The 26,194-nt window shown below is 44.7% G+C and overlaps 2 protein-coding genes across 2 annotated transcripts in view; one reads left to right on the top strand and one right to left on the bottom strand.

Annotated features, from left to right (window-relative positions):
- KaiR1D (Kainate-type ionotropic glutamate receptor subunit 1D) overlaps nt 1–18,799 on the top strand; it is a 56,723-nt gene extending 37,924 nt beyond the window's left edge. Inside the window, exons 8-16 of the mRNA XM_084596429.1 lie at nt 3,461–3,619; nt 3,963–4,067; nt 6,162–6,275; nt 7,096–7,305; nt 7,984–8,544; nt 10,833–11,058; nt 13,650–13,921; nt 14,798–15,024; nt 18,453–18,799. Coding sequence (XP_084452555.1) covers nt 3,461–3,619; nt 3,963–4,067; nt 6,162–6,275; nt 7,096–7,305; nt 7,984–8,544; nt 10,833–11,058; nt 13,650–13,921; nt 14,798–14,974 — 1,824 coding nt within the window. The 3' untranslated portion in view covers nt 14,975–15,024; nt 18,453–18,799. The remainder of the gene's footprint in view (nt 1–3,460; nt 3,620–3,962; nt 4,068–6,161; nt 6,276–7,095; nt 7,306–7,983; nt 8,545–10,832; nt 11,059–13,649; nt 13,922–14,797; nt 15,025–18,452) is intronic.
- A 6,504-nt stretch (nt 18,800–25,303) lies between these two features.
- Nucleotides 25,304–26,194, bottom strand: part of LOC146208908 (glutamate receptor ionotropic, kainate 2-like) — a 38,783-nt gene continuing 37,892 nt past the window's right edge. Inside the window, exon 15 of the mRNA XM_084596422.1 lies at nt 25,304–26,111. Within this exon, the coding sequence (XP_084452548.1) occupies nt 25,935–26,111 (177 nt within the window). The 3' untranslated portion in view covers nt 25,304–25,934. The remainder of the gene's footprint in view (nt 26,112–26,194) is intronic.

Here is a 26,194-nt window from a genome sequence, read left to right as displayed (position 1 = left end):
AATGAGGCTGTAGGATAGCCAAGCATTTCATTGCCTTTTGATTTGCATTCGTTTTATAATGTCATGGCATTATAAAACATACGCGTGAAATACTAACTAATCGGAGAAGCAATTAACCAGTTCACTGCTAATTGGAATGTATTTATTTGATAAAGAAAAAAAAGGTTTACTTTTGAATTGGAAAGGCTTCATTATGGAGAATCTATAACTGCTGAACGCTAAGCTCATTTCGACGAGTTATTCCTTGACCGGAAATCTTGAAAGGACGTAATCAATTTGAGAACGAACAGTTTGAGAATGTGTAAATATTGGCAAGTAATTTATGCATATCATGAGGAGTAACAGACATAAATGCTAATTTAAGGCGATGCAGTAATTAGAACAGAATATGTTTTCTGACCATAGTGTCACGGCAAAGATGGAATTTCTACCACTGTGCTATGGTAAGAAAGCAAGTGCTGGTTTTAAGATCTTTCTACTCATGCCAAAACCACGCAGAAACCTGTTGTGACGTCACATTTGGCGAAAATGTTTCATACGAGAATAAACTTACCCATTTTAGTAATTAATTCCAAGGAGCTTCAGCATTTCCATGTTCCCTCTCATTATTTTGTAAAATTCAACTTCAACATGGAAAAACACCGTAGAGCATGAAAGATGACGAGGTGGGAGGCGACAAACGAAAAAAGGCTTTTCTGAAGATTTAGGGCTTGTCCATGAGTTGTCTTGTGCGTCGTCTTCTTTTTTTTTTTTTTGTACCATCATTTCTTCTAGAAATATTTCTGTGCGGTAGCATAAATGGCGGCGGTAAGCGACTTCAGTGACCAGCGTGTGAACCTCAAAACTCTCAGAATAAAAAAAAAAAAGAAACTCCCTCGTACAGGTTTCAAACCCAGAAATTTCTGGTGCGGAGCGAATACGGAACCTTATAGCCACAAAGGTGCCGTTTTACTTGAATATCAGAAGTGAACCCAGTTTGTCTGTTAGTGAGTAATAGGCAATATCGTGTGATAATAAGGTGACAGAAAGGGATGAAACGATGCTCAGATGATGATAAAAGGGATATGAGCATAATGAAATAGTGATAAAAAGGTGATATAGGAATTGTGTATTGCAATGGCACCGAAGCATGCCTGACGAGATGTAGACACTGTACTGTCAGAAGTGGACCATGCTTTCACATTTGTTAACGTGACCAATCCAAAACCTGGCCCGGGCCACTCGAAATTAGACTTTTATTTCCCCTTGACAGAAACATGGTTTGTAGTTATCCGATTGATGCTCTTGACGTGTCCACATTCAAGATTGCTCCAGACCTCCGTGCAGCCGTCAACGAAGCTGCCTTTCAAGTGCTCCCAAGTGCATTCAAATCTTCCTCTTGCAGAGCAAGGCATCTTATTGTTTTCCACGCTCGCTTTTTGCCCTGTCTCTAAGTATGCAGCTATGACGTTTTTGTGGCTGCATATGCTGCTCCGTTTTTAATCCTTGCACTGTTTTGTATTACAATGACGTTTGTTACGAAAATGTATATCTTGTGCTGATATTTATCATTAACATTTTGGAAGTTTTTCAAAGGCACTTATGTAACTCAGACCTATTGCGCCCTCTTGTGTTACTGAACACTTAAGCTTTATCTTAAGGTTTCACTTTTTCTCTGACTTCTTTCGACAAGACGTGGTGATTTTTTTCTTTATTGGAACTTCTAAGCATGCACTTTGTGCAATATGTTTATATGTCTTCAGGCATTCAACATCGGTTTTCGACTAGTGCAACATGATGCAGATAAAACGTTTGTGAACAACCTCCTATTTCATTGATTTATCCCAGGTGCTGCTAGGGTACTGCAAGCAGATGTTCTTTCGTGCTGCAGTTTTTACTGTCTCTAACAATACTTATACTTTTCCTTTGCTGACATGATGGCTATGGAACAATCTGAAGAATCTAACGGTAAGTACGATGTGCCTATTATTCTCCAAAAGTTTTATGTTATGAAATATCGTCCAACTTTTGGTCGCCTAAATGCTTGGGAGCATGATCTCATGATCATGATGATCTCAATGTTACGTACTCATGCTTGGTAAATATTTTAGAAATAAAGGTTGCGAAAACCTGCCCAATTTGTACGCACCTCCTGTCAAGAGTTTCTCAAAAGCGACTTTAGTGAAAAATTAATTTCTTTTCATTATATTGCTTCAAACTGTGAACAACCTTCTGCTGCTTAGGTACTTATAATTACATAGCATATATATTTTTATACTGTATGAAAGGCTGCTCTAAATTTTTATTAATCAAAATGGCCCCGGCCTTCACTATACGAGACATTATGTTAGTCTGTGAGGGGTGGAGGGGAGGGGGGTGTACTTATGGGCATTGGTTTAAGGTAACAGATCACAATAATAAAACGAAGCGCAAAAGTTAGTAAACGGGGAATAACAGTCAATACAAAACAATGAAACATTTGAGAATTAGGTGTTGCAAAGAAAGCATTGGAACAAAAACATAAAAGAAATAAAAGGCAAAAAGTGAAAAATAACAAAGCATAAAAAAATAGCGAAGAACAAGCGAGAAGATATAGAATTGTTCTCGATGATATGAAAATCCATGATCCTTTGATTACAGCGGTTCTATACACTGTCGTCACCAGAATTCACTTAGGCGAGCAAAGAACCGTGTCTTGAGTGACCATCACAAGTCGCTGTATTTTCAACACAACTCACTTTATAAGGGACTAAGGAAGGGTTTACATATCTTCTAACGCACTTCCGACAGGTATAGGGTATGCTGGCAAAGCCTAGGGTTAGATTTTCGGGACTAAATAAACAGAAGCAACTACTGGTGGCCACAGAGACTTATTCCTATCTGAAACAACAATAATTAAATATAATTAGCAACTGCCGACTCCACAGAAACCTTGAATTTAGCCGTTAGAGAAAATTGAAACTTCGGCTACAATCTTGGCAAGCACGAGAATTTTGAATGTTTTGAAATGACAATCTGCTGCCATTGCCGACCATAGATAACCTGCATAGTTGATAATGAAATTCCATCCTCGAGCTTAGGCAGCACTCTCTGATTCTTGCAGGTAGTGCGCTATAGAGGGCATTTTACTGCACTTTTACTCCATTTCTCTGTCATTCAGGTCACAATGTACTCAGGCATAGACGACGCAACACCAGCTTAGAAAACGAAGCTCTGGAGCCGCTGTAGACGAGCATGCAAACATAGATAATTTTCATTCAAAGCTAACGTAAACGTAAAATAATGCAAGTCAATGACTAACTGCTTCTACATGCAAATGGAGTACAGTTTCGCAGGGATGAAAAATGTTTATTTTATTTTCATCTGTTCTTGCTTAAATGTCTAGGCTGAAATTTCATATCGTGCGCAAAGCCTTCATGCCTCTTAGCCGAATGCTTGTGACCTATTGCTTGCCTTCCTGCCGTTGCGTCTTCCCTCCTAGACGAAAGTCGCCTTAATGTACGACGCCGTGCGCCTTTTCGCCACGGCGCTTCGAGATCTTCAACCGAACAACGGACCCAAGATCCAAGTACGGCCGCTGTCATGCGAAACGGAAGAGCCCTGGTCGCAGGGGAATTCCTTTGTCAAATACATGCGAATGGTGAGCGAACGGCAGCATGCGTCTTGCATGATTTCCCGTGATCGCCTGGTGCCCTCCATTCCGTGATTGCCCATAATCATACCATTCAGGGTCACGGAAGAAAACGCCGCATTTGAGGTGGCGGTCGATGCCCGCTGTCTTTTTATTGTCTCTCTGTCGTAAATATTCTAAATCACCCCCAGTCGAGTTAAATTCTAGCAAGCTACTGTTTTTTACGTTTAATTTTCATCTTGTGCATCTGTAAAAAGATAAAATGAGTGAACTATTGAAATATTGAACTATTTAAATGAGTGAATATGAAGAGCTTTCTTTTGCTTCTATAATGTTACGTTATTTGTTGCAGATTAACGTTCAAGGTCTCACTGGCAACATCAGGTTTAACCCCAACGGCCACCGCACAGATATGAAGCTCGCTATTATGGAAATCACCCACAACGGATTGCGCGAGGTAAGTTCATTTTAATCTCCGCAAGTGCAAGAAAGAGTTAGAAACCAAATAAAAAGACACGCTTTTTGTGCTTTATTTTTTGTGCCATTTAAACTGAACACAAATGCTAAAAGTATTCTTTTTCAAAATAAAGCGGGAAGATGGCCTCTGCGCGTACTTCAGTCTCCTGCAACTGCATTGTGTCTGTACTAACCGCGACTCGGTACGAGACATCTTCTACTAGTAATGAAAGAGCTTCATGGCGCTTATGAAAAGGTAGGGACCATGTAAGACTGGAAGCCGGAACTTCTCAGAGAAGGGTAATGTCACCGACTGCCCGTCGTGGGTATCCGATCGCTTACAACCAACCCACATCGCACTCTCAGCATCGCATTGCCACAACTTTGTGCCGACACTACGAAGACCTTGTGTGCTTCTTGCGGAAGAAATATAACTACAAATATTCGGTACGTCATTTGAACATCCCCCGAGAATGTCACACAGTCGCTAACTTCTGCTTTTGCTTTTGCACGTGTGCATCTGACGCTACTCTGCGAACACACTGCAAGAAAGTATAAACGGGCTGTTCTTGCAGCAACCGCGCTTCATGGTCATTGTAGAAAGTAACTAAACGTTAAGCTTTAAATGTTTGAGGTATTGTGCCACAGCAGTGATCTGCTACATTTAAAGTAAATTATAATAAAAGAACGGTAATAATGCTCAAGAAAACACCGTTCCGCCCCGTATGGCAGTCGTAAGGGGCACTGACTAGCATTTATAACTTTTTTTTTTGCACCAATGTGAAGCTGCTCTGTGAAGCTTGTCATGAGGGTGGTTACGCAATGCTTTTCACACATTGAGGTGCAGAAAGACGGAATGGCCTCTCCCTAACCATGTTTTATCAAAGGTCGTCTAGGTAAACGTGTTTCAAAGAGCATATATTTTTTGCGCTCTGGTGCTGTGTGCCAACCTGAACCACATTGAAGAGTGCAGTGCGTGAGAAAGGTTTCTCCTGCCATTTTCAGTTTATTGTGTTCAGTGCCAGCTTCGGCCTTGTTATTCATCGTCAGCGATCTCGTATTTACACATAACACTCAGCCTCCTATAGCCGAGTTTTCATTCATGCGAAATCATTATGTTTTATCTCCGCAGATACATCCACTATCGCTTTGAATGCGGTCACAAATTTTGCTGCAAAACATGACGTCATTACAAGAAAATTCATATATCAACCTTACGTAGATCCTAACCAACACCAACAAATTTAGTGGTCCAACCGAAAATTTCGAATCAGTCATGATTCACCCCAAAATTTTCGAATGGTCCGTAAAACGTATGGAAGTTGACCCGACCAATAAATCGCGTGACCAACACATCAATGTGTGGGCGTCCTTAGCTGCCCCCTATGTTTTTTTTTTTCCTTTGCATTCGCTGTGTAGCATGAAAGGGCTGTAAGTTGGTAGCTCTAGATATTCGTATATTCCTGCTATCCACATCAGCGTGACCTCCATTCATTCCGTCATCATTTCTACCACAGTTTTATGTTCCCCATCTGGCCTCCATATTACCAACCCATGCTCGACTTCACGCAATTCTCTGGAATACCTATCACAACCTAACCAGATGCTTCCCTCGACACTGTAATTTTCAAATCCGATTTCATCGTCCCGGCTGCTATTAAGGTCATTTTAATACTCTCCAGCAAATACCTTACTTCTATGTTTTTACGGGAAGACTAGTATCGTTCGTTCCGTTCTCGGCTGTGGCGTTGCTGTGGCTTCTACACTCGAAACACAGCTATATTTTGCGAGGATAATTAACGCTAGTAAAAACGTTATGCCATGTGTCCTAGCTACATGAGCGCAGCCGTGAGAATTTCTGCAATTGGTACCAACCCTTTGTATGGCCACATCTATTTTTCTGTCTTTTTATTCCTGTTTAGACCTCCGGGCTACACGTTTCGCCAGAATAGCCAGTGCGATTGTCACAGTGGTGTCTTATTTTGGCATAACGCATCAGTTTGCATCACACATAGATATATTTTTTGCATTAGGGTCTTCGGCTGCTCACTTAGCATTTCTTACTGTCTATTGACGTCGTGCATGTCTTTCACAGGCAGGGGAATGGACCATGCACGGTGGAATCAACATCACCACTAACTACTCTCGCCAGCTTGAAGAGGCCCGTCTGCATCTCTTGAATAAGACACTAATAGTCACAACACTAGTGGTAAGGGATATATTTCGCTTGTTCGATGCTTTTCTTGCCTTCATCTTTTAATATATGAGATTAGCAGCTCTAATACCATTCTAGTTTGTTCATTTTTATGGGGCTACACAAAGTTCAGCATCACTGTCCGCAGACACATGGCTTCTCTTCTTGTAGGGTTTTTTTGAACAGCAGTTAAGGGCCAGGAGCTTTACAAAACTGTTGCGCACGGCAGAAACATTGTGGTTTTTCACATACACTTCGGTATGCCAATAGAACATATACCATGTGGTACAGACGCCTCAAAAAGTAAAATGGGGCAAGCGAATAGTCAATTTTTTTTCTTCGAGGCGCGTGTGCATGCACACAGCTTAAGTGTATGTAGGGCACTTTGTTGACTGCTGCAAAATTTTTTGATGTTCGTCTAATCAGCAGCCTCAATGAAGCATGCAGGATTTTCAAAGGCTTGCCCTTCATTTTACTTTCGAGTGGTCTAAGTCTCTTGGAAGACGCGTTGCTCTAGCTAGTTTGTAAATACGGTGGAGTTCGTTGGCCTTACCTGCTCGTAATAATACTAGCGGCTGCGATTCGCCGCGTATATTTTGCCTTCGACGAAAACAGCTTTGTGAGTCTCTCCACAAAACATACCCTTTATGAGAAAGTTGCAAACACTAGTGTCGTGCCACAAACTACCATGAAGGCATGTTCGCAAGTAATGACGCATAAATGAACTTTACTGTTTAAAATGTTACTGCGGCTAATTGCTTTTAACTTAGTTCCTAACAGCTGCTCTCGACTGGGTGTTCGTGTTATCACATGTGATTTTCTCTGTCCTACCCAGCAAGCGCCGTACACCATGCTGAAGGAGAATCATGCAGAGTTGGAAGGCAACGCCAAGTATGAGGGTTACTGCATCGACCTGCTGGAAGAGATCGCCAAGCTGCCGGACATCAACATCAAATACAAGATACGCGAGGTGGCCGACAAGGCGCATGGCAGGCGTGACGACAAGAACGAATGGAACGGCATGATCGGGGAGCTACTGCAAGGGGTGCGTGGGCCTTATACACCTGTCTAGACTTTGCGCGCTTGTTCGAGCGTGGACTCGAGTGCACCACTTTTTCTTTCTGGCGCTTGACTTTGCCAGCGCGCTTAGGCGCAGCATGTCTGCAAAGTCATGTTTCATCGTGGGCTTATTATCCGTACGGCATCTGTACCTGTCATAGGCAAAACTAGACAACAATGTCAGCCAACAGGCGAATAAACGGCAGTACACAGCCCAGAAAGTGCAACGTGTGCAACGTGCCGGGACCCCGAACAAATGGAGGAGTGCGGAGCCTGGATTAAACGCGTACGCGGCAGAAGCAAGCGGCCCACCGCACTGATGCTTTGTAGGAAGTTCACTAGACCGATTTTTTTTCCAGCATCTTTGCTTCCTAAAATGTGAATGAGTGTCTCTTTACCGGGCCGTATTCATTGTACGAGAAGAAATGTTAGGTTTTACTTCCTGGCTGCACGTTATATTTAACCAACATCTCAATCTAGATCGACAAATTACACTTAATAATTCCGATGGTGCGTTAAACTGTATAGCTCGTTGGAAGTGCAGTTAGGCTTAAAGATACGTTAGGCTTAAAACGCATAAACTACATGCTCTTAAAGCAACAGTTTACCGAGCACTGACTTTGCTTTCCCGTCGCGTTTTGGCCTTCTTGGGGCACTTTCGCAGAAAGCAGACTTGGCCATAGCAGACCTGACCATCACCTTCGTTCGCGAGGAAGTGGTGGACTTCACGATGCCCTTCATGAACCTAGGCATCAGCATACTGTACCGCAAGGCGGACAAGAAGCCACCCTGGCTGTTTTCTTTCTTGGCGCCACTGTCGCTCGAGGTGTGGATCTACATGTCGACCGCCTTCCTGGGCGTGTCGCTGTTCCTGTTCGTGGTGGCGCGTTTCAGCCCCTACGAGTGGGTGAACCCTCACCCGTGCGACCCGAGGCCAGCGGAGCTCGAGAACCGCTTCACCATCTGGAACACCTTGTGGTTCACCATCGGCTGCCTCATGCAGCAAGGCTGCGACGTCACGCCTCGAGCCCTGTCGACGCGCGTGGCGGCAGGAATGTGGTGGTTCTTCACTCTCATCATGGTCTCCTCGTATACGGCCAACTTGGCCGCCTTCTTGACCGTCGAGCGACTCGTGTCGCCTATTGAAAGCGTCGAGGACCTCGCCAAGCAGACAACCATCCAATACGGCAGCCTGCAGTCGGGCTCCACCCAGGCTTTCTTCAAGGTGCGCTACATCGAAAAATTTTGACATCGCTGCAGAACCTCTATTGGGAGAATGCGAAAGCATTAGCGTTGGCGAGAAGTTGGTGGCTCCTAGTCGACACCTTACTACACCTACTTACCCACATGACATTTTTATGACTCGACACATTTATATGACTCATGACTCGTCGATTATATAGCACCTCTTTATGCTATTACTTACAACTTTGAACCGGTCGTTGACTGATGATGTTGCTTGCTAATGAAGTCACGAGGGGGCCAGCTTCCGGTGACGCATTTGACGGACACTTCTTGCTTCAGGCCAACATAGCTTACTAATGCTTTCGCATTAATATGCTACATATCTCGTAGCCATCTGAAATTACACACAGCAGAAACTCGTGGTGCGATGTCACGAAGTGCTTTTACTTACATCTAGCCCTCGATCCTGCGATAAATGGCTCAAGACCGTTGAATTATGAGGTGATATGATGACCTCATATTGGAAACAAAGTTTTGTTTATTAACGCCGTTCTGCTTGGTGGCAGCGCATGGCGGAGCACTCGGTAAATTCTGATCACGATTTGCATGCACCAGTGGGAATTCCCGGTCAAGTTATCGTTGATTTCATACGCCACATATAGTGTAAAGCATCACTGGCTATGGTTCGAGCTCATTATAGCAAACGGTCGTATAGGTCAATATAGACTTTAACAAGACAAGCTGGTTCACTCATTTAGAACTAATTTTGTTCAAAAACATGCAGCTGTGCCCAAACCCAACAGCGTAGTTTTTTAGTCAAACCATCTCTATCATTTAACGCACCTACGAGGGCAATGTCATAATGGTGTGCTTGCACTCATCGCACATAGATGGAAGTTGATAAAGACTACGAAATATAATGCGCAGCGAGAGAGTGTGTTAGTAAAATATTCGAGATGATGAGCTGAATGGCAATTCATTGAGCGGAAGCAGATACTCAAACCGTAAACTACGGCGCATTGAAGTGAATATGGAGGATCATGACCGTGGTCATGGCAGTGCTATTAGATTCGCTGGTATTTCATGATTATGGAGAGCACGCCATCGCCTTGCGCCTCATCTTGTTTCGGTTGAGTGAGGAGATACACTGTGTGCAGTTGGGGTGTCGTGTGTGTGTATGGCGCCACGATCTAGCCACACTGGAACTTTTTTGTCATTTCCATCCCTTTATTAGGGGTATAGAGAAACGGGGCTAATCGCTGTCACATTTAAAGCACAGCCGGACTTAAAAGGTGTGATATATGCAAATTGGCACTAGTTTGCCTACATCATCAGTTTGTCTGCAGGAACAGGGCAAAAATGTAAAAAATAAAAGCAATCGGACCGCTACTTTCGGATCTTTTTCCTGTGTGCTGGTATTGCGAGCTCAAGGCGCCATCCAAGCTTACACACGACGTCGTATCGCCGTAATTGGCGGAAACGAAATGATACTAGTAGCGGCACCATGATTTTTCTAATTCCGAAATGCAATCGAACCTAATTGCATGATATTTAACGTCATCTGCAATTGATTGCACCTCCCGTCGAAACCAAAGCTTGCCGCTTCGTACGTAAAACAGATAAAAGAAAAGCGCACAGTACTAAACTCTCACTGATCACAGCAGCGATTGATTGGACGTCGCTCCATCGTAACAATCGGGCGTAGTTATATATATATATATATATATATATATATATATATATATATATATATATATATGTGTGTGTGTGTGTGTGTGTGTGTGTGTGTGTGTGTGTGTGTGTGTGTGTGTGTGTGTGTGTGTGTGTGTGTGTGTGTGTGTGTGTGTGTGTGTGTGTGTGTGTGTGTGTGTGTGTGTGTGTGTGTGTGTGTGTGTGTGTGTGTGTGTGTGTGTGCATGCGTATGCATCGTTATTTCAGAGCTATGTAAGAAAGAGTGGTAGAGCAACCGGGGCGGATTTGGTGTTCGCGAGGCTCTCCGCTCCGTCTTATTGGCGCTCGTGCTTGCTAAAGCTTCCGATTAAAGTAATTCGTGTTCAACGTGTAAATTACATTGCGAGTTTCTGTGAGCTCACCAAATCCTCAAGCACGTAAAAAAATGTAGCATGGGTAGGTGGGGGGCCGAAATATAACAGTGCTAAAGCATATCACGGCATCTAGCATAGCGAAAGTTGTGGACACATAAATAGTACAGTTGAGCCACAAGGAGAGGTTCGACTGATAGACGAGCTACCTGTTGAGGAAAGCATCAGCGGGGCTGCTCGAAGAAGACCACGTCACTGAACACGGTGTACTGCCTTCTCGCCGCAGGAGTCGGAGTTTCCCACCTACAAGAAGATGTGGCACGTGATGCAGGCCGCACGGCCCAGCGTGTTTACCGAGTCCAACCAAAAGGGCATAGAACGAGTGCGCCGCGGAAAGTACGCATACCTGATGGAATCTACCTCCATTGAGTACGCCATCGAGAGGAACTGCGACCTAACGCAAATCGGCTCGCTCCTCGACAACAAGGGCTACGGCATTGCCACTCCGCCTGGTGAGAAACCACTCGGCCTGCCAGATTTCATTTCCGACTGGTTTATATCTTGTTCTGCGATTATTTGGGCACGGGGTTGGTAATGAGAACGTTGTCAGCGCTCGGCTTTGTCCTTAGCCAAGAAGAAGCAGTATCACTTTGTCAATTCACAATGCATGAATGCTCCAGGAAAAAGCAGCGGGAACGAACACGCAACGAGCGAGAAAGTAAACTAGAACATCTGTATTTAAAACTCAGTTTAGTAGAGGGAAGGGGTCAGAGACAACACCATAGGACGCTAGATGAGGAGCGAGGGCTGACTTGGAAAACAAAATGTTTCAATTGACGGAAGAAAAATGACTTGGAACACCTGGTTGCGCTGCATCCAGGCTACGGAGTGGTGTACAGGGTCCAAATGCTGAAGTCTATGCTGAAGCTGAGTGTATGAGAAACGCTTGAGAGATGTCTCGCAAAACTCAATGCGCTGCAGTGGCAGCCTATACCAGATTTGAAGGGAAAATGTTTGAGAAGAGGGGGGAAAGATTTGATTTGTTTGATGTCTCCAATCCCTCGCTCCGCACACGGCACCACTTTTCTGCAGCCAACTTCGTTACAAAGTGCATTGTAGGCAATCGCGAGCCTTAGCGTTCGCATTTAATAACCATGCCGGAAGAAAGCAGCCGTACAGAATTGCTGAAATAAAGAAATGGGTGTACGAACTAAACAATACTTAGATTCAAGGGCTCGATATAGTCAGCGAAAAAAGAGCCGTGAAGCTTAATTCCTTCAAATATGATATTCCTTTAAGCAGTATATATTTTAAAGCTAAGTCAATTCCTATTAGAAACACACTTGGACTTCGGAGTTATAATGTGCCGTGCAGAACGGCCTAATTTAGCATTTAATATCGATAGATTTTTAGCCCCTAGCTCGAATGCGGAACCATGCTCTATGTCTCCCTGGTTAATCTATATCGGCGGGATTAAGATGAGATCACGGCCCTCAAATAATTCGATATATCGTTCGCTTCGCGCGTCCCAGGGCGCTGCCAGCAACAGCGAAAAGGCAAACGTGAAATGTGTCGCAAAGACGTCGAACAAGCGTTGCTTGCACAGAAACTTATGGGCGTGCCCCTGCCAATAACAGGCAGGTGCTCACCTACCGCGGTGCTGATGTTTGGCGCTCACCTTGCGCCCTTTCTTCCACCAATACCTGACTTGACATTTCCCACGGCCTTGTCTTATGCCCACCGGTGCTCCCAAACTGCCCTGCCTATACCGCGTGAATTAAAGAAACAAAGCTTCAAAAATAAATAAAAATAAGACATCATCACTGGATGCACACTGCCGCACCGTTTTTTACTGAAATTCCATCAAACTTTTCATTGCTTCGTTATAGAAGGAACTCACTTTTTGCTTGAATTTAGTAGTAGTAGTATTGGGTTATTATTAAATAATCAAAAATAAGGAAAATAGTGCTGCCGGCCGCGGCAACTGCTATCTAAAATCTGAAGCACGTGAGCGGCTGCCGCTGGGAAAGAAAAGGGGATAAGGAGAGGATAGGGAGGGGAAGTACCGAGAGGAGCGATAGAAAGAAAGGACAGGGGGAGCTTTATACATTATTTACAAAATACAAAAAGGACAACGAGTTCTTGCCGGTTGCGCGCAAGTGTCCGAGCACTGTCCACAAATGCCTGCGCTCGAACAGCCACCGGAATTGTTTACAATATATATAGTTACAGTGGTGTATATACATAGCACGCTAAAGAGCCCCAGGTGGTCGAAATTTCCAGAGTCCTCCACTACAGCGTCTCTCATAGCCTGAGTCGCTTTGGGACGTTAAACCCCACAAATCAAACCAACCAATACATAGCAGCGCACACGTATAGCGTCCTATCGCAGAAGGACGCTACGTGCGCGCGGCTTTGTATATACATCCATGTGCATATCTTTTTTAACTGCAGTTTTTCCCTCTGCAAAATGAAACTCGGGGCCTGCCATGGCGGCTGGTAGCCTATTCGCCCACCAAATGAGGATTTGGGCTAGGTGCTCTACCGCTGCTGGCGCGTCTAAATGGAGACAAAACATAAAAGAGCGTAAACCAAAAATGTCTTGCCCGCTAACTCGGGTTCAAGCTATGAATAGCCTGCTAATTAAAATTCACGCACAACAGACCGTCCTGCAAGTATATGCACTGCCTGCAACAGTAGCGTCGCTCTCGAAGAGGCAGCTTTATCCTTTCTCCGTGCGGCGTATTCACGTAGCCAGATTGTTGGTATTCAAAACTCAGTTGTATTAAGCTTTCGATGGAAAATACATTTATGCAGCCTTCGACTACATTGTTGCATAAAGCTTAAGGCTACTGTTATCAATGCTACGAATGTCATATCTTTGTCTCGAAACTTTGTCTTCTTCTAAGAGCCTACTGGTGTCTCGTAGTAAAAACATAGTATTTCTCCGGCTTTCTCGATAAGCGGCAACAATATTCGACGATTCCCTAGCCAGGCTACGAATTTGGCTGTAGTTGTATTTGAAGCGGAAGAGGTACAGTTGGGTGGGAATCTCCTACATGCAGCATTTGAGAGACACTATAAAGGCGTTGGGCGCTCGCAGGGTCTCCATACCGCACCATGCTGTCCCAGGCGATCCTGCAGCTGCAGGAGAGCGGCACCTTGCACGTGCTTAAGGAGCGCTGGTGGAAGAGGCGGCACATCGTCAAGAAGTGTCCCAAGGAGGAGGCAAGCGCGTCCAAGGGCACCTCTGCCCTGGGCCTAGCAAATGTGGGCGGCGTGTTCGTCGTGTTGCTCACCGGATCCTGCATCGCCTGCATCACGGCCATCGTCGAGTTCGTCTGGCGATCACGGAAGGCGCTACCCGAGGAACGGGTACGTTCATGAAAGTTAGGATAGTTGTTTCCTAACTCCAAAGTAGGTCCGAGAACAAACATGAGCTGGTGACATTCTTGCAATATTACATGGAAAAAGATGTGGATCTAAATAGAGTGTGTAATACTCAGGGAAACAAACAGTCGGTTACTGAGGGAAACGAAATAAATGTTAAGAAAAGGCAAGCGTAACAGGTAGTGGTAGAAATTTAGGTTGGTGAATGATTTCTGCAGGTTTGTGTAGGCTTTTCTTTGCAAGGGTAGCTGACAGCCGGATGGTGATAACGAAATAGCTGCGGCAGGGTTACTAGCTGTGAGATTCTTTCTTCGCGTCTCATTTTTTTTTTTTATTGTCATGCTGGTAAGCGTTTCCCGGGTCATCCACTTCTCGCTAACCGTGCGAGCCTCATGTTTCTCTTCTAACGAAGCCCCTAGAAATATTAGCGAAAAGCAACGATGAAGTCCAGATTATGCAAATCATTGAAGATGTATGATATTTCTGTTCTTCGAACACGGGGCAATTGCACCAGGCGTTCGAAGATAACTTTTTGTTTTTGGGCATTCATAATTTTCCACTCTTCGTCGTCTTCGACAGTAAGCAAGAAATACATTTCAAGTGAAAAGTGGAGCCTATGTTACTTCGGCTTGTAGGTGATTTCGCTGCTCAGGGCCAGGTTCCTTAATGACCCAGCGTGCAGCCTTTGCACGTGTGTTCTTAGTAATAGGCAGCAGGAATCGCCTCACTAACTGCTTTCGTCGCATCAGCCGGCTCTACTTTTTTAGCATAGAGTCTCTTGGGGTCACTCTCGGTATCTGACACTGTGTGTGACAGTTCTTCTTTGGTCATCACAAAGCGTTCGGCCGCACCTTTCCGCAGGAGCCAGTGTGCATGGAGCTGTGCCGTGAGCTACGCTTCACACTGACCTGCGGCGGCAAGAAGCCCGTGCGTACCAAGGGAGATGACCGCGTGCCCCCGACGGCTGGAGAGAACGGGCTGCCCTTCATGCCTCTCACAGGGTACGGTGCAGTCGTCTCCAAGGACAGCTTCTCCTGACAGGACGAGCCCCGGGGCGCGCCCGACGACAAACTCAGCTCCTGCTACCGGTAAGCAACGTACTACCTGCGGAGTACCTGAAGACGAACATGAATTGGACTGCGCAGTGCATGCTCTCTATTCTGCAAGACATTCTCACCCACTAATGAGTGCACTCTTATCCATTCAATCTCCTTCATCCGTTGCATGTTTGGGCGCAGTCCATTAGCGGTGCACAAGCGGCTCGTCACTTTCGTGTTTTTTTTTTTTTTTTTCATGCTTCGTGAATCTTATTTTGAACACTAAAAACAGGAATACGTGAGATACGGCGTGCAGGAAAGGATTCGTAGTGCATTTTTAACGTGCTCTACAACAACGCGCATCACGCTTGGGGCTACAGCGAATGCTTACGAGTTGAGTAATTAAACACATTTATTCAGTTAATTAAGTAAAAGATAAAACTAGCTCACTCTAAGCTAGTCCCAACATTAGGCAGCCGGTTCCGTTTGTGTCCTGAGTGACTTTTATTTTGAAAACATTCGCTTACGTTACGTTGTAGAACGTGTACACGTAGCATCTGTCAATCCGCATCATTAGATTATGTGATTATTATGTCATTATAATAGTTTAAGTAGATATAATATGTCGCGCACTCTCATGAGTGCACTCATATCGACTCACTCACACTCACATTTGTCAGTGAGTGAGTGGTCATGAGTGATAGTGGATCTGAGTGTGAGTGGCCATGATGATGTCCATAAGATGATGTTGATAGAAATAAATTCCGGCTGGCATTTCAACTTACGTGGAATCAAGTCGCTGGTACAGAAATAAAAGCTTTATTTATCTACCATGCTCGGCAACAGATCCTATGTGCACTGCCGTGATATATGTACCACGCACGCAGCCTGTCAAGAATTTCCTGGCAATTTCCAAGGCTACTTAGGAAACGAAACTGAGGTGATCATTCGTTTTGACCAGCGCTGTGCATGCATATGCAATTAATAGTCTAATATAGTTGCCATAACCCGCGACGAGCAGGCACGGTCTAGAACATAAAGCCGTGCTAATTAAAAATGAAAAATGAATAAAACGTCCGATATTTCTTTTCACAAGAAGCTATTGCACTTCTCTCCTATAGTGGAGCCTTCCCTGCATACTGAACGCCCTCTCAAGAAAAAATAGTCGTGAGCTTAGAGGAATAAGATCAGTGTTCAACTGCGTACTAGAGTTTGCTTGCTTAGGAAGCATTCTCTGGCTGGTACTATATCCTTGCATCACGAACCATTTCAGAGGTCGTATTCCTGGCATCTGTCACACACTCCGATACGAGGGCTTCAAAAACCTTACTGCTGAATGCGATGTTTGGCCCCACATGAATACCGACATGCGAGTATGGGCTCGCCCTGCCTCACTACTAATGCAGCCAAAGTGCAGTGACACCTCTGAAACTCCTCCCCCCCGTATCTCTTGTCTCCAAGAAGTGCATGGTTCTGAAACATTATTCTCAACATGTTCTGTCCTTTTAATAATCCGAGTAACACAGACATCCATCACAAGGGTAGGTAATATTTGCAGAAGAGACACCTATACCACAGTTCGGGGATAGTTGGAACGCTGAGAGGTCGGAACAGTTCTCAAAATGACATCGACTGGCACCTTGGCAGCGCAAGTTTTCAATGAATAATTAACTTCGCCATTCAGAACTTAGCAAACTGTCGCCTATCGTACGCAAGTAAAACACGTTACTCGACTGTTTTCACAAGCAGCTAAACGCGGCAATGCTCGTTCATGGCGAGGTAAAAAGGAATCGAACACATCCAACAGTGTACGCACGGAGAGGACATTTGTGCATGCTCAAAATACTCCATTTGAAAAAGGAAAAAAAAAAAAAACGCAACCGTGAAAAAAAGATTTATTCATTTAGAGCGCAGCTCAGGTCAGTAATTACGTACTGATATTTTACCCCTGTGAATAGCTTTATTTATTCATATATCAAAAACTTTCCCCTAAAAAATGAGCTTCAATCTATACTCTACATGATATGATGTATCTCTAACTTGTGCTTCAATTCAACAGGAATATATCTAACTCGAAGAGGACAGCGAAATCTACCGTTCGCTATCTTGATTATTCGATATATACCTGCCGAAATAGGTAATAAAGAAGAAGGCAGCGCTTATAACGCAATGATGACGAGAACAGGACACGATATGCGCGAACATTCATCTGGTTTTTATAATGAGCGTGCGGTTTTCGTACACTGCAAGAGCTAGAATATAACACCACAGCAAGACAATCGCGCAGGTTGTAGCGTTCCATTACACCTAACGTTTGCTCGCGCCATAATGCAAAACCATATTTTTCTTCGATAGCAAAGTACGAGAGTACTTTTTTTTTTTTACGCAAGCTTGTCATAAGGCATATTATAGAAATTATAGAAACTCATGTAAATTCTTTTTCGTAAGGAACCGGAGCAGGCTCCCGCTCTTAGCGTTGTCGGTGAGCCATTTAGAGGAGTGCTCTTCCCTTGTGTTAAGTTCCACTTCCCGCAGAATCTGTGTCCTTGATGCCCTTGTCCCTGCACAAGTCTACAGCAGGTGGAGAACATCCACTTCTTTCACTGGTGTGGAACACTTTGGCCATGTGGTTGGTCCGATGTCTGCTTGAGATTTCCATCGGCATGTTACCGACGGGGTAAGGGCCGCCCCAGCTCTTATCCTTTTAAGGGAAATCTCCTCCAATCTCGTTAAGTTATTAGGGAAGGGGAATGTACACGGGGGAATGAGGGCACATGTACTTTTCCTTAAAGATGGGAACAGCGGAGCGGGCATCAAAGGGTGGGGGGCGCATTAGTGCTTGGAATTTCGTGTGTAAGGTGGTCAACTTGCATAATCATTTTTCAGCTCTCTATATTTCCCAGGCTTCCACGATCTGTTGTGTTAGTTATTTTCTGTTCCTGCCAATCACTCTTTATTCATTAAAATAATACTTCATTAACCTTTCCAGCCCTCCCCATAGTTTTCGGTAAGGTTGCCGTTGTTGCTCTGTAGGTCTGTATTATGTTCCCTTAGCCTATCATTTAAGTACCTTCTGTTTCGATCTGTGTGGTGTATTGCAAATTACATCAATTGCAAATTAATTGTGGTGTATACATCATAAAAATGCTCTCTTCGTTTCTTCTTTACATCTACGTGTCTGCTCCTAAATACTGAGCCACTTTCATATCTTGTTACACGCATATTGAGGGAGAGAATCTGTGTATTCGACTCAGGAAATGATTTAAAATGTCCTGGTTTGACATATGCGGGCTTGACAGCATTACAAGGAATAAGAGAGTACTGAGAAAACATAAGAGAGCTGTTTTGTGACAGATCACTGTGCAGGCAGCGAGCGGCCATGCAAACGGCCGATGCAGACGAAGAGACTGCGTCTCTTCATTTCGTCGGTGTCTTCCGCTCGCTAGCTGACGAGCTCACTCCTGTATTCTTTCTTGCAGCCCTGTCCGGGATTCCCCTAGAAGTTACCGGCCGGAGGACACTGTCGGTACCGAAGTCTAGACTTGGAACCCCTGTGGTCATCTTTAGCACCCCGACGTACCCTCGCCTTTCTCTCTCTCTCTCTCCTAGGGCCAGTCGCGCGCCTCGCACTTGTTTTCCTTTTCTTTACCCGACAAGTCCGCATTACTTGTGCGGTCTCTTGTTTCGGCACTGTAGGGTTCCGACCTTTGAAGGTTGTTCTACTATTTCTGCATATATACCAGTGAGTGGGCCCCACGAAGCTCGTTGTTGCGTATTGAATACCTCCTATGTCCCGAAATCAATGGTTTCTCTTCGAGCTCAACAACTAAGCGTTACTATTTAATGTTGAACACGATGCATGTGCTGTCGAAAAAAAAAAGTGAAAAGAAGCTGTTTGACGTTGACGATGAAACATGAGTCTTCCCTGTGTTCGAAGTCTGCCGTCATGGTTGAGAGTTACGCGTTAACGTTGCCACACGACGTTTGCTGCAGCCACAGATTGACGAACGCAGCCAGTCTTTTAATAGGGATACAAATAGCCATTTATGTTAGTTTCGTCATTTTTATTTATTTATTTTATTCATTGCGACCATTGTTTAGCATTCTATCTAGAAAACTAAACAAATTAAACAAGCCGTACCATTCGGGTCAGAAACCATAGCGGAAAGAGGGGGGGGGGGGGGGGGGGGTCGTGACATGACGGAACACTTTGCATCAGCGTATCTGTTTCAATCGTTGTCTGAATCAAGAGTTCGCCTCGCAGTTACGTCTTCAGTGTTTTGAAACATTGCATCAGCGTAAAGGACGGACTCATTAATGTTATTTCATGAAATCAAACGTAAGGAAGTTGTACTTTCTGCTTCTTCTACTATAAGTCTTCATCGTTTACTCCAATTTCATGCCCGAAAAGCAGGATCACTAGCACCTGACATTCTGCTTTAAGGAGACTTCGTTTCGTTTTCACGCTCTTTCAGAAGGTACTTGGACAGTTCGTTGTTTGCTCATAAAAATCGGTCGATACTCCCTGTCACAGACCACTCAGAGTAACGCGCTCATTGTGACCGTTTTCTTTCGATCAGTAGCTTCTTGTGTATGCATGCGTTCGCATCGACGTTGGTTCAGCGTTTTTTTTTTTCTCTCGTTGAGCCTAATTTTGTAGTTATTATAGAGGGAGATGCGGTTGTGGCAAGATTTCAGCAAGCGTGAAACGCCTGTAGCGAAAGATTCGGTAAAATTTGCCGGATTCATAATCATCGTGGGCCTAAAGCCTATCGCAAAACCCTTCGCATGCTATTCCTGTCATAAATCTACCGGTGATACACCAGCATCCCTTCTATCAGTTCTTTCCTGGTTTTTAAGATCAGACACCTGGGACGCAATAAACGAATGAAAATAAACAATGCAAAGGAAAAGGCAGAGGGTGCAAAATAACAAAAAGTCCTCGTAGAGTGCTTGAAGAAGTCATTTAATATTTATTGAACCGTTCTCTCAGTACTAAATCTTCCTGTCTTGATAGTTTGGTGTCACGAGGTTTTTTAGCAAGGGGGAAAGTTCTATTATTGGCAGGCGACCATTGTGTAGAACTATTCACGCTGGTGCATCACTTTCTGCGCGGGACAAAGGAACATTGGCTGCAATTTCTCTCTTTGACGCTTTTGTAAATTGGGCAACATAAGCGGCGTGTCTAGTGAGGCTGATTTGGCATTATTTTCCTGAAGTCACATACCTCAGTGACACACTCGGGGACAAGAACATTAGTATGGATGCTGTCTGTTTCAGTACTGTTCGTTTTATAACAACCCTGAATTGAGTAAATCATGCTTTTTTTTGCTTGAGCATAACGTCCAGACGGACTTCCGGCCTCCGCGTAGGCTTGGGTGACTTTAAAATGTACTTACTGGTAACAGTTCAAAAGCAATAACACCGCTGTAATCGGGCAGAACTCTCAGCCATGTAAAAATAGATTAAATGTCATTTTGCGATGACCTGAAATTACCATTACGGCAGCACGATAGATGTTAGATGAGCCGTTCAAATAAGCGTAGGAAAATACAATTGCCTAGCTTGCTGGAAACTACAATTAATGGTTTCATTCAAATACGTCACCATATGCGAGATGCAACCAAGCTAACACACGATGTCAAACTTGAGGTGGGTGATTCTTGGGAACAGACGTCTATAATGCAGGTGATCATCAATAATGTCCGCAGATAGGTTCCAATGTAAGCACTACTACCTGTTCACCTTTCGGCCGGACACATTAATGCTAAAGCACTTATTTGTGCGAGCCAATTTGTTAGTATAATTATTCTGGTGCGGTGCTTTCGCGACGTAAAAATCTACGCTAACAATTGTTCCTGATAGGTGAAATAGTTATGCCACTTGCTGTTTATTGTAAAAAGGTAAACGTCAAGCAAATATTGTTACCTACAAAATGACGTGACTGCTTGGGGGACTAACACTACCGCTTCACATCTCGGCTTGGAAACGATGCTGGAAAATGCCTGATGGAAAACACAAGTGTGCGGCCATTTCTGCTTCGCTCTTTGTACTTTTGTGACTCACTGAACATATGATTCAAATACACACAGATCAGGGTCAGAGAATGGATGATTAAGAAAACCAGGATGCTAGTCGTGTCTGTTGAATCGTAAACATGACAAAACCAGCTGTAAGAAATGGAGCTTTAGTGCAAAATCGCCGACTCTTTCTGTAAGCTTTGCTCCTAATTCAAGAACGCAACTACAGGTCACGAGGGCGTGTTTGGAGAGCGCTGCGTCAAAGATAGCATAAACATGCAAACTTCAACCGCGGACTCCTAACTGCTCTTTTATGAGAGAGCCTTAATTGTTTGACAAACAGTGAGATGAAGATGCCTGTTGCTAGTCATTCAAAAGTTGTTCGGCAGAACATACTTCTGAATTTCGGACGCCCGGGGTCACATAATATTGAAGGTACGGCTGGATGCGGACAGAGTTTTGTTGCCGTACGACCAATATATAATGTGAAACCTGAGCTCAACAGTGTATTTGTTGATAGGCAACGACTTCTGGGTGTTCACCTTCCTTTGTACTCGCCTGTAAATAAATCTCTATTCACTCACAGCCTCCGTTCTTGCCGGTCGGCCACAGTAAAAGTGGCCTGTTTTTGAAAGTGTGATTGGTCCTCTCATTATTACGCGACAGGTAACAGCCCCATCCGAGCGAGAAGCTGACATCGACGGAACACACTCGCTACCTGTTGCGGTTGAGAGAAGAAAATCCCCTCTTCCTATCTTGAGGAAAGGAGGAAGAGATAAGGAATTGGCTGCCACGGGAAGATGAGAGATGTATTGTGTGTGGAAATGAATCCCATACAAAAATGGTCTATGTGCTTCAATGGAAACTTCATGGTAAGCTATATCTGTCTCTGGACTTTTATAATCAGCCACAAAGTGCCATTGGAATGCATGTGGGTATAGGTATAGAAAATACTATACCACTGGGTCTATAGATTCTGAACCATATAAAACCTCTTTAGCTAGCCATAAAAGACTATGTTCCTGAAGCTATGCACCAGTAGTTATACAGTTACCATTAGCAGCCTAACAGAGATGTAAATGGCTAAAGCTACAGACATCAAGTCATATAAGCTGCTTTAGTCGGCTGTGGAAAATTGTATATTTCAAAAGCTATAGACGAGCAGTCATACACTTTTTTTATCAGCCTATAGAAATTCGGGATTGCGTTTAGCCTCAAACTTGGCTGCGAGATGTACGCTACGTGCAACGAGAAATCGTATGACACCACCCGGAACGCTGTGCGACGAACAATTGCTTTGAAGCTTTGATACGAATTTCGAGAAGGCATACACAAAGACATACACAGACAAGTACATCTGATTTGTATAATCCCTATGGTCGTACATAGCTACTCAAAACGAGGTCCTTAGGCTGTTGCATTGCCACAGCTAATGTTATAAGGCGTCCTCCAAATTTTACGGGAGTTCATGTACAGCTCTTTCCGCTGAAAACCGACCCTCCACCGTGGATGGCGGTTGGGGAAAATCCTGATTGGTCGACTAAGTCATCATATCACTACCTCATGACCTCGTGTGGGAATTTCAAACGCCCCACATTCAAATAAAGCTAACGAGTTGGGCAAGGACCCACATGAAGCCAAACTTATCAAGGATGTTTTCTAAGGTGGACATTTCAGAACACAGAAATAATTTAACTAGGCTGTGGCAATTGGTGTTCTAATCCAGGCCATTGGCATACCAGGCGGGCGCGCAACCAATGGCCCATGAAGGGTCGTTGGTGTCAAGTCTGTTTGAATTCCACGCAGTGAAAGTGCTGTGGTGCGTATGGCTTGCAAGTTTAGGGATGTGTTGATGTTACAATATTAAATAAAATATAAACAAGACAAAATATTACTGCCTCTCCTGCAAGTGAGAGTAGATGTAAGTATTAAACGGCTAAGGGCATTGCACGCTGTGGGCAAAGACTAGCAGACTTCCGCTGCGACGTATAAGCGATCGCTTTGCAGTTATACGTCACAGCGGACGACGATCGCTTTCCACAAGACGTCTCCTGCCCCTCCTTCTAGCAGGCTTCGTTTCTCGGCTTAAGCAACTGTGACCGTGGAGGCACTGAAGTGCAGAACAACGCAGAAGCGTGCTCGGCCAAAAAGAGACCCTTGCTTGACAATATTGTAGGAGAAGCAGCGAGTTCGAATGCTTCCTGAGCATGCATACAACTGTCTGCTGAAGAGGGAAACGCCATTTGACGCCGCTACAAACTGAAGGACCTGATTACAAATGCCCGAACGTGCTTCGAACGGCTGCCGATTCGACAGTCGGAGTCGGACGTTGCTTTATGTGCAAATGTGTGGTACCATCGCCTATTCCTTTTATGGAAAGGAAGTGGAAGCCTTAGAAAGCGGAGAACTCGTCCCGTTAAATCTCGTTCGGTGTTCGGATGGTCACATTCGGCGCCCGCACAAAGGGAAACCAGAGCGCAGATTTTCATCCGCACACACAATCGGTACTTGCGTGAGGGAGAATGGTTTCCCGCTTATTTGATCTCGGTCTTAGATCGACGTCACCTCAAGGCCGTCTACAACACGAGCGAAAAGCATTTTAAAAAATTCGCGTAGTAAAACGGTGATGTTAAAGGCGCTATCCAGTTTGCTTTTTAGGCAGATATTAAGCGTCCTCCTAATATTTTGTCTTTTCGCTTGACGTTCAAATTGATACACAAACGACCTTTCCCCTTTCGCACTGGCCACAGGCGATGTGGTATCCCTGATGTGAGTGCGCATCTCGGCTGATGTGACAACGCGCAATGAAACTACACAGATTAGGAAGACAGACGCCACCCCGCGCAGGCAAAAGTCTCAGCATAAGGTGAAAGTTGCAGGCGAGATTTTACCAAGCTACTCGCACTAAGCAGATGACATTCGGTGATTAAGCACCGAAGCTTTACAACGAACCATACAGGAATATAGCGTCTTGGGAGGCTTTAATTGCCACCTAGAAAGAAGACCGAAAGAAAGTCGCCTATATGGCCCTGGGCACTGCTGAATCTCAAGGGATTCCAGTCTGCTGAAAGGGGAGAGAGATGACTGCGGTTAAGAGTCAAGTGTTCATCGCCGTCTGATTCCTTGAGGGGTGCAAATAATGTTATTCCATCCGTCCATTACAGGCTGTTCGCACCACTACGAAATGTAAGAGTGACCTGGAGTATAGTGAAATGTGCGAAAAGAGGGCGCATACGGACTGATTGGTACATGTTGGCGGAAAGAATGAATCAGCGCTAGGAAGACAAGACAGGGCAACTGTTAATCTCGCTCGCTTGTCCCGTCTTCCTAGAACTGCTTTTTTTCCGTGAATGTGAATGACGCACACAACACGACAGTGCTCATAACCTTCTGTGCCGTCGTCTGCGACAGGAGCATGAAAACGTCATCATGTAGTAAGCGCCATCCCGATTGCCCAGATCACCCCTAGAAGCCTGTGAAACGGAGCTCGTAATTTTCGAACTGAGCCAGGCAAGTGCTTACCGCCTCCCTTCGTGACCAGACAAGCGCCCACCACAGAAGAGGCTGCCAACCTCTTTGCAATAATGTGACATATTTAGGTCGCTTTTTAAAATCTCAGCTGACCTAACATAACCTAATTAAATGTGGATCTAACCATGCCTTGCCGTAAAACTGCCATGAGGTAGCGCAGGCAATCGTATAGTGATGAACTACTAACTCTTCTCTTTAAACCTAACCTGTCTTTAAACGTGATCTACCCGTCTCCATATTACAGTAAAATGTCATGAGCTATCGTAGTACAAATAAAGCTCGGCATGGTCTGGTCTGGTCAGGTCCCAACTGGTGGGGAGGAGGAGGAAAAACTTTATATAAATAAAACAAAATGTAAACACTCCCAGGAGGACCTTTTAGTCCAGGAGCCCTCTGGCTGTTCCTTCTAGCTTAGCCCACTCGTCCAGCAGCAACTGATCTGAAGGTTGCGTGGCTAGAAGGGCAGCCTCCCAGGAGGAAGGGGTGGGGTGTTTTACGGGGAGGAACGCGGATGGGATGTGGGCATTCCCATAAGTAATGGTAGAGGTTTAGTGGGGTGGCGTTGCATGTGGTGCAGTATGATGGGAAATCCGTGGGGTGAAAGATGTAAGGCTGTGTGCTACGATGGCTGCCCCGTGACGAATATTCAATGCAATTTGTTTTTTGCCAGGCAATCTGGAAAAGTTTTTCTCGGCTAAAAGCTGCGAATCAGAGCGTGTCAGTTATATAAAAGTAATAGTAACAACAGGAAATAAGAACAATAAATTATTTTTCACTTTATTACCTAGCGTCAGAACAGTACACAGTCCGAAATTCTAAGCGGACAGCGCATCTCCAGACACTCAGGAAAGGCAAATCTGAAATGACGACCAAAATTTGGGGAGCAAGCAGATATACCCAGCTTTTCTTAACACCAGTGTTTATAGCACAGTTCATTTTTATGTTCAGTGCCATTGAGCTGCCGGTAGCATTGTCGTCTAAATCCGCTACTTTCACCTTGAGCGTTTCTGGGATGGAGACTACAGTCTAGCTCAAGCCTTTCCTATAAAGACGTCCATGAATCTGCAATGTTGCGAAAGCATCTTGCGCGAAAAAATTTCGCACTCAATCTTCAGTAAAAAGCTTAAATTTATAAATGCTTGCCTTCCATGCGCTCATTTCTACTGTTTTGCGCCACTGTCATAGCGTATTTTGCTGGATCGCATATCAACTGCATGCTTTCGAAGGCAAAAAGCGCAGCCAACGTGCTGTGTTCTCGTTTCTCTCCTTCTTCATTCATTTTACCACCCGGGAGCTTTCGCGGGCCGGTTGCGTCACGTGCAAATGTGAAGTGCCAAATAAACAACGGCCACTATAGTCGACGCCCACTTTGCTAGTGCAAAGAAGAATAGGGAGAAAGCGCATCGCTCATTACTGGGCATCGTTGGGCGTGGTTATAGTCGGAGTCTGCGTTGGCTGCGCAGCTGTGGCGATAGCGGTGGGCGTTGTCTGGTCCTGGTTTGTGTCCTCCTCGTCCTTGGGATTCTTCTCCTTGCGACAGAGCATCGCAGCGCGCAGTTCTTCGACCAGGGTGCTCCACACGGCACTCTGCAGCGGGTAAAAATATTTTTCAAAGGTCAGCGACCTCCTGTGGTCGCTCTACACATATTGCGCTGATGGAACTTGCTGAA

Source organism: Amblyomma maculatum, chromosome 1 (genome assembly GCF_055883805.1).
Source record: "Amblyomma maculatum isolate TAMU_Amacu chromosome 1, ASM5588380v1, whole genome shotgun sequence".
Lineage (NCBI taxonomy): Eukaryota > Metazoa > Arthropoda > Arachnida > Ixodida > Ixodidae > Amblyomma > Amblyomma maculatum.
The sequence above is the reverse complement of the archived record's forward strand: the minus strand, read 5'-3'. Positions and strand labels throughout refer to the sequence as shown.